This window comes from Suricata suricatta, chromosome 14 (assembly GCF_006229205.1).
Source record: "Suricata suricatta isolate VVHF042 chromosome 14, meerkat_22Aug2017_6uvM2_HiC, whole genome shotgun sequence".
NCBI lineage: Eukaryota > Metazoa > Chordata > Mammalia > Carnivora > Herpestidae > Suricata > Suricata suricatta.
In genome coordinates, this window is record NC_043713.1 from 39462006 (window position 1) to 39480037 (window position 18032).

Below are 18032 nucleotides of genomic sequence, written 5' to 3' on the forward strand. Positions count from 1 at the left end.
TTCTCATGATTGAATACTCCACTGGGAGTACATCATAATTAAATACAGTTCTTGTATAAAATGTTGACTTCTCTGTTTTAAGTTAGTTTAAGGAGGGATTTAAATAACTTAAGCTTTCTGAAATGTATATTATTTTTTTTCAAAATAAAAATTCTATTTCATGCTAATCAATACTTGCTTTGGTAGCAGAATCAGAATATTATTTACATTAGAACATTCGAAGTTCATGCTCCTAAATCCTAAATGACTCTTATTTCTTTTTGATAGAGTGAAGCAGGTGTTAAGGAATTCCATATAGTACAAGTATCGAGTAGTAGCAAACACTGGAAATTTCAGAAATCTGTAAATCTCTCTGAAAACAAAGGTTTGTCCCTTTTTCCCTCTTCATAGTAAATTCTCAAATCTTCATTGCTTAATTTTTTTCAGAATAGTATTATAATATCAGAAGGTTGTTGGTACCTTTTTTATAATTAACTTTTTAAGCATTAAATTGTGACTCAAATTACCTATCTTAATACATTCTTTCCCATTTTTTTATTCCCTTCCACATCATTCTGTTTGCATTTTCTTTATTCAGTTGGAAAATCAGTGCCAGAATAGATCACTTTCAAAATTTCAAACAGTACAGAAACATAGACAAGTATGTGGGAGGTTCTGTCTGTGACCTTTGCCATTGGTAGACTCTTGTTTCTGTGTATAACTTGTACCTCTGCAGTGATTGACTTTATCCCCATACAAAACCTAAAAGAATATACATACTTGTGATACATATTGACAGATTGTTTTCCAGAATATTTCTGTCAGTTATCCTGGGAGTAACACGAGAATGCCAGTGCGTGGAAGAGTGGAGGGGAGCAGATAAAATGAAATTTGCTCTTTCTGGAGAAAAATTATACAGTATATTTCAAAAGCTATAAAAATATTTAAACTCATACTTAGCCTTTCAGTAATCCTTATTTTTATAATTTATACAAAGGAATTAATTCAAAGCATATACTGAGAGCAGGGCAGTTTATTGCAAGGTTATGTTTAACAGGGAGAAAATCAGTGTGGCTTTAATATAAATTAAATTATAACTCCGACTATTTTTTAGTCACTAAAATATATTAACATTTTAAAAGTGTCTGTAATAGCAAGGAAATGCATCATAGCACAATATTGATATAAATCATACATATAAAAAATACTGAAAGGAAATGAATAAATGATAGAATGGTGGATTGTGGGCTCCCTGGTTCCCAGGTTCTGATCTGATTTTAAACTTTTGTTTATTTGTAACGTCTCAAACACACACACAGAAGCACGTGCGCGACCATGTATTTCAAGAAAATTGAATTTCATCTGTTTTAAGGGCTCAGTAAAATTTGCTTTATTGAGATGAAAACAAAGATGTTTCATTAAACATTATAATTATGAATTATTTTCCAATTTTACTTAGGAAGTCTGAATAATAAATTAAGTTTTACCATATCAGAAGCTGAGAAAGACATTTGAAATTTTTTCTTTTCTTTCTAGATGCCAAACTTGCCAGCAGGGAGAAGGGGAAATTTTGCTTCAAGGCAATACGATGTAAGGAAAAAGAAGGTAGATTCATTATATTTTCAGACGTTCTTAATGGTATTTTATATTTCATGCCAATGATATGATTAGTTTGTTTTCCCCTGTCTTTTAGTTGCCACACAGTCCTCAGAAAAATATACCTTTGCAGATATCATCTTTGGAAATGAACAGGTATGCAATATGCACGATAGCATTTGATCTTTTGGATCAAAGTCAAGGTTCTGGAATATCTGTTTTGGCAAGACTGTTGCTTTAGTAATCCTCAGAGTCTCCAGTGGGCTTTGTAGCTTCCCCTCATGCTCTGAAACAGACCAGAAATACTGTATTATGCCTTTTTAAGTAGTTATTCAGACTTTCTTTTGAGGGTATCACAGGAAAAAATATAAACCTTGATATTAAAAAAAGAAACCAGATATATAAGGGAACTGGTTTATTAGGGAAAGTGGTCACAGTAGAACATAAAGATGATAATTCTCTGTGAATTTTGGTGTATCATATGGTTTTGAGTCCAAAATAATAAGCTCTTTTGTAGGCTAAAATCTTTTGTCCAAGACAGTGGTACGTCAACTTAATTATTTGTAAGAATAACTCGGAGCAGTGGTTTTCAGACTTTCAGAAAATGTGCATACGAGTCGCTTGGGGCCCTTGTTAGATTCACACTCTGTTCCAGCAGGACTAGGGCGGGACCTGAGATTCTAAGTTGCTGTAAGCTGGGGCACCTGGTTGGCATATTCGGTAGAGCACGTGACTCTTGATTTTGGGGTTGTGAGTTTGAGCCCTACGTTGGGCATAGAGTTCACTTAATAAAAAATATGTATACTAAATTACTATAAGCTCCTACATGATGTTAAGGTTATCAGTCTGCAGACCCTCTTTTTGATCTGGGAATTTTGTAAAGATGAAAATTTTGCTTTCCTGCCTCCAAAACTTTGATTCATTATGTCTTGGATGGAGTTTAGGAATATGCATTTTTTCTCTCCCTCCCTCCCTTCCTGTTTATATACTTTGAGAGAGAGAGACACAGAGACACAGCACGAACTGGGGAAGGGCAGAGAGGGAGAGACAGAGAATCCCAAGCAGGTTCCACACTGTAGCGCAGAGTCTGATGTTGGGCTGGAACTCACAAACCGTGAGATCATGACCCAAGCCGAAATCAGAGCTTAACCGGCCGAGCCACCCAGGTGTCCCGGGAATATGCATTTTCAGCCAGCTCTGCCTATAATCTGAAGAGGTGATCTGGTGATTTGCTTTGAGAAATACTGGACCAAGGGTGTACACTTAGATGAGTCATGCCCTGGTACTGTTACCAGTGTTACTGTTTGTGTTACTGTTTCTTCTTTGGGGTATTTTTTCTTTGATAGAAGAGTCCAGACATTCTTATGCTTTTGTATTTCTCTTATCATTTGCCTTTATCTGACACTCCTTGTGGCTATCATTTGACTATTTGAAAAAATAGTTATTTAGAAATATTTCAGAGTACCAAAAGCCCAGTAATTCCTAAACAAGTATACTTTTGGCAACATCATGCCTTTTGAAAGATTGAATTTAGGTTTTATGATTTCATTTGTCCTTTTCATTTCATTTTTAAATTTAAAATCCCTAGAGACATAGTCAAGACCCTTAAATTATATTGTTTTATCATTTTTATTGTACTTATTGGCATATAATTTTGTATAGTAGTACCAAAGAAAGTAAAAACAAAAACAGACATTTTTCCTGTTGATAATCTGGTTGAGTAAATGGAACTCACTACGCACTACAGAATGATGAGAAAACTATGGGGACAATCACTGACCAGAAAATAGTTCACTCTTAAAGGGGAAAATGTGTATATTTATTAATATTTAATAATTAACTTGAAGCTTAGCATCTGTATATACTATAGCCTATAATACAGAGAATCCTAAGTATGGACATTTAATTATGAAGTATAATATTCCATTTAAAGGAAATCATATACTTCCAGTTTCATTAAAATTTTTTAGAACATTCTTTTCTCATGTTCTCTTCCTTCAAGTAGAAGAGCCCTATTAAGACCAGTAACTCAGTTTGCATCATTTCATTGGATGTTGTCTAGTGTTCTAAGTATTTGAATGAGAACTATTTCTGTTATTTGAATAGTACAAAAAGTCTTACTTTTCAATAATTTATTTTTTATTCATTTTCTTGAGCTACCCATCATCCTCTCTGGATACTTGGAAGGTCAAACCTAATGTCATGGCAGTGCAGATTAATTATTTTGAGGTAACAGCTTTAAGATTCAGGGTAATTGAAAACATTTATGTAGATTCGTGATTTTCTTTTAACAGATAATAAGTTCAGCAAGTCCATGTGCAGACTTCTTTTATAGAAGTTTATCTTCTGAATTAAAGAAACCACAAGCCCAGCCATCTGTGCTCGCTGAAAAACAGTCAGTAGAGGATGCTGTGAGATTAATTCAGAGGTGCAGTGAGGTGGATTTGAATATTGTCGTATTATGGAAGGTACGTGTTATTACATTATTTCAGCAAGCCTTGATTATGGATATTTGAGCCTTAAGCCAAAGAACAAATGTAAGCTGATATTTTCATTTTTCTGCTTAAAATTTTCAGTTTCAATATTAAAGTTGTTTTAAACTTTATTTAATCGTTCCATAATGACTTTTTACTTAAAGAAAGAATTCAAACTACATAACTTTCTTCTTTGCTGTTGTTACTCCTGAGTGGTGCTAAAAATATTGTAGACTTGCTATCCTCCATGAAAACAACTCTTATTATTATATTCTTTATATATATTTACATAAAAATGTTTGAAAAACACTGAAAAAGGAAAAAATAGCACTGTAAACTTTCGGGTACCCATTCCTCAGGCTCCATAGTCACTAATTTGTTACTGTTCATCTTTCATCTATTCCATTAGCCCCTCTCCTTTGTTTTCTTTTATCTTTACCTTCCTTTGTTATTTACTGTAGTATTTTTTTAAATGACATAATATTTTATCTGTAAATTTTCTGTATTTACTTCTAGCAGATGAGGACTTTCTTTAACATCTCCAGAGTATTGTTATCCCGTTCGACCAAACTAACAATAATTCTTAATTATGATCTATTGGTTGGTCTGTTTTCATTTTTTCCAGATTATTTTAAAATATTTTAATTAAAGTCATATCCAAATAAGATCCACACATAGCAGAGCAAAATGAGATTGTTTAGAAATTAGTCTTCCTTAGAGTCACCTGAACTATATAATACAGAGGACGCTTGTTTTGCACAGTGTACCCTTTCTATTTTAGACATTTATAGTAATATATAAATTATACATATTGCATAGAATATATAATAGAATTATATGCTTCTTTTTAAAAAAACAATTCTATAGTGAAATTAAGGATCTTGGATAAGGATATTCACCTGAACTGTGTGGGAAGGTTTCATTTGATGTTGTCTGATACCAGGGCTCACTCACATAGAAGTATTTCCATAGTAGATGATCAAAACATGTGCTTTTAAATTGGTTCAGATTCTCTAGACTATTCTTTTTATCAAATCACACATTTTTAAATAAACTTTCTTGAAACCAAGCTGGCATGAGTTTTTTTATTATTTTTTTGCATGAGTTTCAATAAAACTGCTTAAACAAATTGGTTCTTTTGTTGATTACAGGTGTTTAATATTAAAAAGGTCAGTTACACATTTTTAGCTTGAAATCAAATGTTCTTGAAGCTTAGAATTAGGAGGATTCTGTTTTCAGGCTTAGCAGTATTTATGCAGACATTTATGTCTGTCGAATCTAATAAATTGGGCTTGTTAAAAAAATTTTAAACCTTTATATTTGCATAATGTGAAAATAACAGTGTATCAGAGCTATTTACATATTATATTTTCTCTGGGACAGAAGCAATTCAAGGGGGAGATGAGTTATGTGCTGGAATCAGTATTTTGATATAGATGAAATCAGCCTTTTTTTTTTTTAAGTATACAGAATTAGGTTTAAGATATCTCTAAGGGTGTGACATTTCCACTTACAAGATTTATGATTGTATTCACAATTATGTTCTACTAGGTGATAAACTCTGTGGCGTTTCATAAGCATGTACATTTTGCCTGTATTTTGGTAGCTCAGTAACTAAAAGGCTTGTGTTATAGCATTAGTTTCTTAAGAGCTCTCAAGAAAACTCGAAGAGATTTTAAGATGTGTCCCTCAAATATCCAGGCCCAACTGTATTATACTGAGGTGAACGGATTTTGACAGATTCTTTATTGATTGAATGAATAAATAAAAGTAGAAATGCTGACACAGCCACCGTGTTGATCATTGATAAATAGCCATAATATTTCTACTTTCCTTCAAATATTGCATTCATTACTTTTGAGGAACTGCCAAGCAAGGTAACATTTTTATGCTTTGTATGTCTTAGGCTTATGTAGTGGAAGATAGTAAGCAGCTAATTCTGGAAGGTCAGCATCATGTCATTCTTCGCACTATAGGAAAAGAAGCCTTTTCATGTCCTCAGAAACAGGTAATAATAGTGTTTGCTTTGGTTCTTCTGGTGAACTTGAGGTTTTTTGTTTGTTTGGTTTTTGAGTTTTTAAAGGGGTCTGCTGGTATGTGCAGGCTTTTATATTGAGATTTAAGTGGGGGTTGGTGGCAGAAGACAAATTAGAATGAGAAATGAACATAAATTAAAATCCATTAGTATCTTGTAGGAGTATCAGGTATACTTATGATCTTGAGGTTTCCTAATAAATATTCTATATCGAAGCTAGAATTCATAGTTATAAAAAGAATTAATTTCCTTGAGAGGAAGGGAACCATGCTCACAGCACTGCAGATCTCCAGAGGGGGCATATCATGAAAGAAATGTAAAGGATGGCCCCTGGAGTTGTGCAGCAGTTGGGAATAGTGTTTAATATGTTTTCTGATTTCTCATAAAATACTGTTTCATCTTACCAACAAGTTCTTGTAGTATATATGAACAAAATCTCCAGTAATTCAAATAGTGACCTTGTATTGCATTTATAAATAATGAATCTTAATTTCAAACTTTCTCATTGTTTTTGAAAACTTATTTTGAAATAATTTTCAAACTTACAGAAAAGCTGCAAGAGGTATAAAGGACTCTCTTATACCTTTTACCAAAGTTCACCAGTGGTTAGCATTTTACCTTCTTTGTTTTATCAGTTTTTCTCTGTTTATGTACACAATTGACTTTTTTCTTAATCATTTTTAAGTAATTACTCTCAAGTAAATTTGCAGAAATGCTTCTTCTCTATCCCTATTTACCTCACTGAATATTCCTATGAATAAGAATAGTCCTTTAAATAGGGATGCCTGGGAGGCTCAGTCAGTTAAATGTCCAACTTCAGCTCAGGTAACGATCTCAGGGATTGTGGGTTCGAGCGCCACATCGGGCTCTGTGCTGACAGCTGAGAGCCTGGAGCCTGCTTCCGATTCCGTGTCTCCCTCTCTCTCTCTGCCCCTCCCCCACTCACTCTCTGTTTCTGTCTCAAAAATAAACATTAAAAAAAAATCCTCTCCCAAATCATTACACAAAAAAGAATAATGTCTCAAATAATCACAACTATGAACTAAATTCAGGAAGTTTACCATTGATGCAGTACTCCTGTATAGTCCATATGCCCGTGTCATCAGAGTTCTCCATTATAGCCTTGTTTGTTTTTTCCTATCAGGATCCAGTCCAAGATTATGCATTGCATTTATTTGTCATGTTTCTGTAGTCTCCTTTAATTTGGCACAGTTTCTGAGCCTTGATTTGTCCTGTGTCCTATGATACCTTTGAAGAGCATGGGCCAGTTATTTTCATGTAAAATAATACGTCTTTGGTTTTCTCTTGTTTCTAATGACTAGGTTAAGGTTAGACATCTTTGGCAGGGATACTACAGAAGTAATGTTATGTCCTTGTCAGTGAACTACATCAGAAAGCTCTTGGTATTTATTTGTTTCATTATCATGATGGGTCACTTGATTAAGGTGGTATCCACCTAATTTCTCTACAGTAAAGTTACTGTTTTTCTAATGAGTAATTTGTGGAGAAATAATTTGGACCTATATAAATGTCTGATTTCTTATTAAACCTAGTTCCACTAGTTTTAGCATCCATTGGTGGTTCTACAACTTGAATCAGTTTTTACTTTGATGATTAATAATGGTAATATTCCATTAGGTTTAATGAAGGTAACAAGTTTAACACTGGACCTATTTCTAAATATAAGAAAATTGTTTTTTCCCTTTTAAAGTCCCAAGCTTTGGTTGTGTATGTTATAAAGTTTTGATGATTTAGAGTATCTCAAACATTGGCAAAATAAGTATTTAGAAAATGAAGAAGTGATTTACATGAAACTTACTCTTGGGGTACCTGGGTGCTCAGTCAGTTAAGCATCAGACTTTGGCTTAGGTCATGATCTCTCAGTTCCTGAGTTTGAGCCCCATATCGGGCTCTGTGCTGTTAGTCAGAACCCATTTCAGATCCTCTGTCCCCCTCTCTTTCTGCCACTCCCCTGCTCCCACTCTCTCTGTCTCAAAAATAAACATTTAAAAAACTTGTTATAGTTTCATTTTACATACCATGAGTACCATCTCCTTCTTATTTCTCTGTATTTCACTTTTGAAATATTTTATATTCTCTTTGTGTGACTAACTGAGCTTGGGACATGAAGAAATTTCATCACACTGTGAATAGATTTGGAGCCCAGAGACTTTCAGATTCATGATCTAGTTTAAATTACTTACAAAACTTAATGAACTTTAGCTTACTATTCACTTGTAAAACCAGAATAATAATTCTTTACACCTTACCTTCTTGTGGTAGAATTGTCATAAGGTAGAATCAGATCCTTATTGTCAAACTGCTACACCAATATTTAGTGCTGATTGTGAAAATACTTTTTGCTACTCTAAAGCTGGGAGAGGGGAAAGTCTTTTAAATATTCTGTCTTAGTAAATTATGTCAGACCTTTGGTATCCTTTCATGGCCATTGTTCATATATTTTCCTCCTAATAAGTGGCATATAGAAATTTATTTAGTATAATTTAGAAGTCTCAAATAATAGCTTATTTTTTGATGATTGGAATATATTAAACAACAGTACATTTTTGAACTTTCTATTGAAGTGTAAGATAAATACAGAATAGTTGAATAGCTCATTGAATTTCACATATTGAAGAACACTCCAGTATAACCAGGACCCAGATAAAGAAATAGAACATAACCAGCACCCCAGAAAGTCAGCTTCTATTTTTTTCTTCCAGAGGAAACCTCTAGTCACTTTTCTCTGACTTATAATCAAAAGCAAATTTAGTTCTCACTTTTACAGATATATAGGTCAGGGATCAGCAAACTTTTTCTGAGAATAAGCAGGTGGTAATATTTTAGGCTTTACTGGCCAGAAGATCTTTGTCTTAATTACTCATCTCTGTTGCTCAAGTCCAAAAGCAACCATAGGCAGTATGTAAACAGATGGATCTGGATATGGGTCAATATAACCTTTTTTTCCCAAAAAAACAAAAAAAACAGGAGGCAGGCTGACTTTGGCCCAGGGGCTATAGTTTGCCAATTCCAGATGTAGATCAGTATCCAACTAGGCTAACAAGAAATTAAAACTCAAAATTTTCCTGGATGGTAAAGGGAAATGGAGAAAAAATTGTTAAGAAAAAAATACCACTAGAAAGGGGATAATATTCTCTGTTTTCAGTTAGGTGATTATGATATTTATTGAAATGTTTACAGTATGCCTGACGTTGACTTTTACACGCATGCTAACCTTTGGTTAATACAGATGAAGTGTTATAATCTATAAACACAGCAGTTTATTTTCAAGATGAAATGTTAAGGCAGTTTTAGTTCTTTAACTATTAAAGCAGATGCTATGCAATTGCATGTCTGTAGCTTAAGTACTAAGCAGTAAGGAATTTTACTAGATGAGACCCACAACAGATTTTGAAAGTACTATGAGACTTTTTTTATAAATGAGGAAATTAAGTCTTAAGGTATTAAATACCTTATCCAAGATCATAGAGCTAATTGTGAAGTTGTTGGAATTCAAGTCTAACTCCAGCACATAATAAATAGGGAATGAATAAATGATTCTGATCCTAGATTCTTTTTAAGTTTATTTATTTATTTTGAGAGAGAGAGAGAGCATGAGCGGGGGAGGACAGAGAGAGGGAGAGATAGAGTCCCAAGTAGGCTCCATGCTGTCGGTACAGAGCCCAACATGGGGCTCCAACTCAGGAACTGTGAGATCATAACCTGAGCCATGACCAAGAATCAGATGCTTAACCAACTGAGCTACCCAGGTGCCCGCCCCTGATTCTAGATTCTTTATCTTAGATTGTATCACAGATGATTCTTTTCGTTTAAATAATAGCAGAAAAATATTGTTATGCTTTCTTTTATCTCAGCTGGTTTTAACTACTTTTGTTTATATATGCTTTATTTTAACAAGGCAGTGTTTTTATTGTCATATATATATATTTTTTTCTTTTCTCAGGAGCCACCAGAAATGGAACTATTAAAATTTTTCAGGCCAGAAAACACTACAGTTCCTATAAGACCATCAGTAGAGCAGCTTTCTAATCTCATTAAAATGAGTCTTCACTATCCAGAATCATTTAATCATCCATTTCATCAAAAAAGGTCTGAGGTTTATTTTTGTTAAAAATTTTCTACAATGCATGTGTGCGCACCCACGCAGACACTCTTAATATACTTATTTTAACAATAGCATTAACCCAAATACTGAAGAAGAAATTCAGAATAATATTGAGTATCTGTAAAGTGCTCTTAAATAATTTACCCTTTACTCTGATTACTGCACGTTGCACCTGTGGTTAGAGATGGATATTTGCTGTAGACACCTCAGTTGTCAAAAGTTTCAGTGAGCAGGCTTATCACAAAGTCAAAAACAAGAAAAAAAATACTTTTTTTATGTTTGAAACAAATTTAATGTAAGAAATGACTATAGATTCGTCAAACTGTTCAAATTTAGATAGCATCATTTACTTAAGATTTACTAAGAGCTAAACTTCTTGGACAATGATATTTAGTTCAGTTGAACGATGCAGTTCAAACTCTGTGGGTCTACTTATATGTGATCTTGGTTTTTTTGTAAATGTGTTTTCTCTTAAGGATTTTCTTTAGCTTCCTTTATTGTAAGAATATAGTATATAATTCATATGCCATTCAAAATATGTGTTAATTGACATTTTGCGTTATTGGTAGGCTTTGGGTCAACAATAGGCTATTAAGTCCTGAGGTATCAAAAGGTGTGCACGGATTTTTGACTGTGGGGATTGGAACCCCTAACCCCTGCGTTGTTCACGGGGTATCTATATTTGTAATTTTGGTAAGTAGATTGATTACATAAACTTAAGGTTCTGTAAATAAGAGTCCTAAATCAGATGGCACTTCAAAAAGTTGCTGGTTTCCAAGTATAAAAAAAAAATGGAGAGAAGTCTATTAGAACCAGTCTCTATAAGTGAAAATTGAAGGTATGAATTTTGGTGAGGTCACCCTGGATGGGGTGAGGATGGGGCGGGATAGAAGAACAAAAAGAGAACAGTGGCCTCCAGAGCAGTGATATCTGAGAAGAAAGCTAAGGAGAAAGCCATGAAGAAGACTAGTTGAGAAGTAATTAGGAAGAAAAGACCAATGCGGAGGAAGAAAAGACCAATGCGGAGGAAGTAGTATCTCAAGAATTCACTGAGAACAGTTCAAAGAGAGAGAAATGGGTTAACTATTTAAAATGCTGCAGAAATGTCAAATAGTAAATGGATGAAAAAGTTACTTATTGAATCTGACAGTGAACAGGTTGTTGATGGTGTTTTAGAAGTATGTTACAGTATGGTGGGAGTGGAATCAGGAGATAGTAGGTTGAAGAGACATTGGGAGGTAAGGAAGTAAAGATGCCAGTAGAGACCACCTATTCAGGAAACGGCTATGAATGGGGATCCAGGAATATCCACTCAGTATGTTTTTCTTACTGGGTAAAATACGGATATGTTTGTGGTCTTGAAGGAAATGATGGGATTCAGGGAGAACAACAGAGAATCCTTAATAGATGGAAAGATACCTACACCAAAGAAAGACAGGGTTAGCTTTGGGCTTAAGAAGGGACCTCCTTACTATGGAAACAGGGAGAGAAGAAAGTAGGGAGAAATTTTAACACATTTACACATTCTAGAGTGCCTCCATTTTAGGGAGTGTTTCTAGGAGCAAGGTTAAATACAGTAATGTAGGAGATAAGAGAATAAAGGATAGAACATCTTTATTTTAAGATTTTTAAATTTAATTTTGAGAGAGAGAGAGAAGGAGCACCAGCAGGGGAGAGGCAGAGAGAGAGGGGGACCGAGGATCCGAAATAGGTTCTGTGCTGACAGCCGGGAAGCCCCTTGAGGATCTTAAACTCACAAATCGAGATCATGACCTAGCCAAAGTTGGATGCTTAACTGACTGAGCCACCCAGGCGCCCCAAGGACAGAACATTTTTGAGAAGTGAAATTTGAGGCTAACTCCTGAGAGGCATGAGAAGCAGCTGGCTAAGGACACACAGAATGCTGGGCGAAATTAAGACCTTGACAGAAACTTAACGTCAGAAGTATTTAAAATGGTAACTTAAATGGTGCTCACCATTTTTAAACCTTTTCATTGTTAAATATAACACACAGAAAAGTGTGTTCAAAGATCAAAAAAAGTGTGACCACAGGTGATAAGTATTTGGGAAGATGTCGAATGTGTCATCTACTTAGACCGTAGAGTTGTCAGTATTAAAAAGAAGAAAGCAAATTCAGGCTGACACTTCTAATAATTGAAGCCAATAGATGATATGGAAGAGAAGCCGTGGAGTGGGGGTCTCTCCTGCAGGTGGTAGGTCTCTGCTTCCCAGTGGAAGGTGGGAGGTCAAGCAGGGGGTTCCCTCATCTTTACCTCGGATACTTCAAGATACTCATCCTTTCTCCCTCCCCCAAAGAATCTGCTATACTCGTTACCATTGCTGGTTTTAGTATCTTACTACAAGCACATAAAAAGATTAAAAACCATGGAGTAGTTTATGAACAAAAAAATGGGTGTTTTGACAGAAGGGTAGGAGGAAGAAATCCTCAAGAAGTGGCCCTGAGAACTACACGGATGATACATTCTGACCCGAGATACCAAAGAAGTTGGAAGAAAAACAGCATCTGTTGTTGAGAAGGCTACAGAGGATGCTGTGTACTCAGCTAACGTTCAGTCACAGCAAGATACAGAGACATAACGAGATTGAGGGTCTAGAGGAGTGTTCCTAATGTAATCTAGAAATGCGGGAGGGGTGCAGCCGCAGGAGGTTTGGTTACGGCAGGAACGAGAATATGAGAAAGAGTATATGACCAGAGACGACAGAGGTGTGACACCCTGGGTTGAGCTGCCATAGCTTCAAAATAAGAACCCACATTAGACGTTGCTTATGGGGCTTTTGCATCCTCAGCACTTAGCGTATCTGATCTCACCGAATCCTCCTAACAGACCCAAGAGGTAGATACAGTTACTGTTCCCAGTTTGCAGTTGAGAAAACTGAGGTACAGAATCAGTGAGCTGACATTGGAGCCTGAGTCTAACTATAGAGCCTATGCCTTTATTAATGCTAAGTTTGTGGTGGGGGGATAGTGGTCAGCAGTTTGGTCTCGAGGGACTGTTTGTGCCTCATCAGATTAGCATTTTTGAAAAACTTTTACATAAAATGGTTTTTAAAAAAATTTATTTATGTATTTTGAGAAAAAGAGAGCAGGGGGAGGGACAGAGAGAGAGGAGACACAAAATTTGAAGCAGGCTGTGTATGAGAGAGACTATGAGATCATGACCTGAGTGGAAATCAAGAGTTGGATGCTTAACCAACTGAGCCACCCAGGCACACCTAGGTTTTACTATCTCTTTATTCTTTGTGTTTATAGCATAAAATGTTAATACTAGTATGTAACAAGGCTTTATTTGTGCCCGAGTTAGGTTCATTTATCATATTCTTGATTTGAACATACACCAGTCTATTCACGTGTCTTCTGTCACTGCCTGCTTACTAATGCATTAGTAATTTATTAATTCTCAAGTGATACCAGAAACTGCGTTACCTGGGTAAATGTGTCCACTTAAGAAGGCTTTCCTCATAATTTGTTCTATAGAAAGAATTTTCATATTCTCTATAACACAGTGGCTTTTATGCGAATTTGGTAGAAAAGCAAATGTCAATCTAGTCCAGGTTCTCAAAGTAATTTTCAAGAAATGTAAAGAGAACAGGATTATTTGTTGGCATTTACATGATTTATTTTTTCTTTATTGATCTTAGTTGAGATTATATACTTTTGTTTTTCATTTTGAGAAATAACTACCTAGAAACACTTGGGTTATTGTTTTATGAGTAGCTATAATAAATGGAAATAAGGTCGTTTTGTAGACGTGTATATTCTGGTATTTAGTATGCAAGTATTGTAGTGACAGGTTTTTCTTCTTATTTACACAAATAATTTGTCTTGAGTAATTTGGAACTCAGTATTTTTCCCTACTTGAATCTAACTATTTTTAAGGAGATTGTTAGGTATTCTTAAGTGTTATTTTCAAGAAAGTTGATTTAAAAAAGAAAATACACAGCTTAACCTTCTCCTTTTTCTCCCATAGCCTTTGTTTAGTACCAGTCACCCTTTTACTTTCCAACTGTTCTAAGGCTGATGTTGATGTAATAGTTGATCTTCGGCATAAAACAACAAGGTAAACATTGTTTTGTAGTTTAAGATTGATTTGAGAACAGGTTGATTATGGATATAATCACCTGATGAGGACAGAGAAAGTTTATCCAGGCCTGCCCTGGGTGTGTGTTTGGTTTCACGGAAGCGTTCTAAAAGAGCTACAGAGGATTGCCTCAGCATTACAATAGTGCTAAAATCACAGGCAGTGTCCAAAAGCAGCAAATCGTTTTGATCAGAGATAGAAATTTTCATAAAAGTTTGTTGGTGATAAAGAACTCCAAAATTAAAAATCAGCAAGTTTGTGATAGAACTTTCTTTAAGGTTTTTCTTTTGTGTTTGTAGTTATAAAATAAGACTTACCCCCCAAATTACAGGCACACTCTTCCTTATCTGATATCTCAAGGCTAGATGCTTTTCGGAATTAAGAAATTTTGGGATTTTTGGAAAAGTAATATGAAGCATGCATGGATTATTTCTGTATAACACTCCAAATAGGATCTGGGGCAGGTCTCTGGAATCCAGACACATCCTGTGTATGATTATGTGTGTCATAAATTAATGCCTTATTGGTAGATACTGGGTTACTTTGCATTTTTCAGCATTAAAAATGGTTGCAGTATGATAAGCATTCCTGTATATGCATTTATTTTTAGGTACAGATAACCAGTTGGTTAAAAGCTGAGGTTTGAAATCCGGTTCCATCATTTACCGGCTGCTGTTGTGAACGTTAAATGAGATAACACTTGTGCCTACAATATAGTGTCTATTAACAAATGCTAGCTATTAGAACAGTAGTAATACTAGCTATTATCATTGTTGCTATTAAGAAACAGTTGGCTTCGTGAAAAAGTTTCTAGAAGTAGAATTGCTAGATGAAGGGGTTGTGTTAGTGGGACTTGGGGAAAAAATTTATGAAGCAAAAAGCCCTCAAACTTACCATTTTCTTTCTCTCACGTAGTCCAGAAGCACTGGAAATTCATGGATCATTTACATGGCTTGGACAAACACAATATAAACTTCAGCTTAAAAGCCAGGAGATACACAGTTTGCAGCTGAAGGCCTGCTTTGTCCGTACAGGCGTTTATAACCTTGGGACACCGAGGGTATTTGCCAAGTTATCGGACCAAGTTACAGTGTTTGACACGAGCCAGCAGAACTCCATGCCTGCCCTGATCATCATCAATAATGTGTGACATCTTGCAAATTTGTACCGAAATCCACAAGAATCAGTTTTATTTTACCGAATGGGTTTTAACAGCAGTATTTGTTATACCTGACTTGTTATGGAGGTTGGTGTTGGATCGCTGCAAAATACTTTTGACTTGTCAATCTGTTGATGATGCAAAGCACGTTGGACTGAGAATACTTATATTCTTTTTTTGTATTTCTTTAAACCCTGGTAATAATTTACATGCTCATAATACAGAATTTCAACATATCCATGCACCTTATTAAGCCCTATCTTAAAAACCAATGTCTAAGTCTGCTGTTACAACTTATTGATGGAATATGAATATTGCCACATGATTTTGAGGAAGGAAAGGCCTTGTTGGCAATACTCCTGTTAAGCCATTAGTCTATAATTCCAGCTTTACTGTGAGGTTCTGTAGAGTGTTAAATACAAATTTTCCTGTCTTGCTTCACACAATTCTCTAAAATCCATTTTGAACTTTGGTTATAGAGTCTTCATACTTCAGTATCTGGTGGTTCCTATGGCTTATACATAACTTTGTAAAAAGAAAAAAATTTTTCTGATGCTTTGAATATAGTTTTGAAAGGAGTTTGACTTTTTTTTCCTCATTCATCTCAGTATAGGGTGCACTATTTCACAATATGAGATTTTTTTTGTCATTTAAATTATCATATTCTTTATTATGTAACTTTAACATTTGAGTTGATCTGTTTAAAATATAAATCTCAAGTTAATTAAAAATAAGCTTTTCAAAAATGTATTATATTTATAACAAATGTAAATAGAATAAAGACATGCTATTCACTGTATAGATTTATTAGATGCCTTTTTTTAAATTCTGAGGACATAATATATTCTTTATTTAAATGAATGCTAACCATATTAATTATAGCAGGACAAACTAGTTTCCTGAGAAAGCCTTCTTTTCAAACATGAAGTACAAGTCTGTTCCGATAGCCCTTGTCGGCCGTGTTTTACATGAGCAAACAAATTTTGACTTTAAATGTGTCATGTCTGACATCCAGTTAAAATTTAGAGAATTGTTTTATTTCCTGGGAGAAAGGAAGATCATGCTTACTGAACTACTGAAAACAACCACATTGCAGTCTGATGCTGGGTATCGTAGACTAGGTCATTTAGCCTTCCTGCTGAAGAAAAGTATAGAGTCTAAACAAAAGAGAAGAAAACATCTTACAGAAAACAAAGTGTTAACAGTATAGTCAATTTTTAGTGGATCAAAATCTGGGGAAAAGTCTAAAGAGGAGAGACCAACATTTGAGGCTACTTTGTCTTGTGTTTATCTACTTAGGAAGAAGCAGCCGATAGGCAGAGTCTTACGTTTGACATACTTTGAAACAAGTCTGGGTCAGGAGAAATCATCTAAACCGAAGCAAGAAGACAATGTTTGGAAAATAGGCACAAGAAACTAAGGTTCAGTGAGAAAGTTTTAGATGTTTATTTGGTGTTCCAGAAGGAGAGCGAGGGTAGGGCAGAAGTGGTATTTGAAAGGAATCTTTCAGAATTTTCCAAGATGAACATCAAATTTCAGATGCAAGTGGTTTAGTAAATCCCAAACAACAGAAATACCAAAAAGCCAATATCTGGATGCCATGTAGTGAACCTGCTGGGAGTTAGAGAAAAGGGGAACACAACCTTGAATATAGAAGACAATTGGTAGCATAACGAATAGCATATTTCTGAACAAAATGGAAATCACACTCTGGTTTCTCTTCAGATTGCTTAAATCTTTTGCCTTTTACTAAAAATAATGGAAATCAGAAAACGGGGGGTATCTTCAGAGGGCTGAAAGAGACTAACCACCAAGCCAGAATTTAAACTCAGACAAATAAAACCTAGAGTTTATTTCCAGGCGATGTTTACCTAAATCTTCATCTTTCCCTTCATTCTGCAATTAAGTATACAAATCAACAAGAAGCTGCACGTAACTCCTACCTTTGGCACAACCAGACAGAGAATACGACTAACTTAAAATTTTCTGTACCTGGAGAATGTAGCACTGAATTCCAACAAACTATCTCAAGCATCTACTACAAGCCTTTGTAGAGAGTGGAGGTGGGGAAGACAGGAATCCCAAAGGAAGTGTGGAAAAGAGACAATAGAACACAGGGTTTAAGGGCCAGCTGAAGTCACTCTCCAAAGTCTACCCTTCGGTGAAAGTACTCAAAGATAGGGTGCCTGAGTGGCTCGGTCAGTTAAGTGTCTGACTTCGGCGCAGGTCATGATTTCACAGCTCTTGAGTTCAAGCCACACGTCAGGCTCTGTGCAGAAGTGTGGATCCTGGAACCAGCTTCAGATTCTGTGTCTCCCTCCCCGACCCCCATGCACTGTCTCTCTCTCTCAAAAATAAATGTTAAAAAAAAATGTTTTAAGTACCTCAACAAGAGACCTGGCAAATAGAGCTCTGATGACATGTGGGGCCTCGTAGGAGCAGCAAGAAACAGTGTCCATTCATCAGGTAGCTCAGGAAATGGGAATAAACCGTATCAATTGGCTACTTAGAAGAGAATTGAGTATTTTGAAGCTTGTGCAGCTCAAAGAACTTTCAATCTCAA

General features: G+C 35.3%; 1 protein-coding gene across 6 annotated transcripts in view; it reads left to right on the top strand.

The window, feature by feature from the left end:
• The window catches only part of TRAPPC8 (trafficking protein particle complex 8), an 81238-nt gene extending 64970 nt beyond the window's left edge, over positions 1–16268 (top strand). For 4 of the 6 annotated variants that reach the window (XM_029922950.1, XM_029922953.1, XM_029922951.1 and 1 more), the window contains 8 exons: positions 268–364; positions 1516–1584; positions 1673–1731; positions 3870–4043; positions 5956–6057; positions 10049–10194; positions 14200–14289; positions 15226–16268. In XM_029922950.1, coding sequence (XP_029778810.1) covers positions 268–364; positions 1516–1584; positions 1673–1731; positions 3870–4043; positions 5956–6057; positions 10049–10194; positions 14200–14289; positions 15226–15460 — 972 coding nt within the window. In that variant the 3' untranslated portion in view covers positions 15461–16268. Of the gene's footprint in view, positions 1–267; positions 365–1515; positions 1585–1650; positions 1732–3869; positions 4044–5955; positions 6058–10048; positions 10195–14199; positions 14290–15225 lie in introns of those variants that run through there. The other 2 variants (XM_029922952.1, XM_029922954.1) reach the window with 2 other exon arrangements.
• Positions 16269–18032: the final 1764 nt, after the last annotated feature.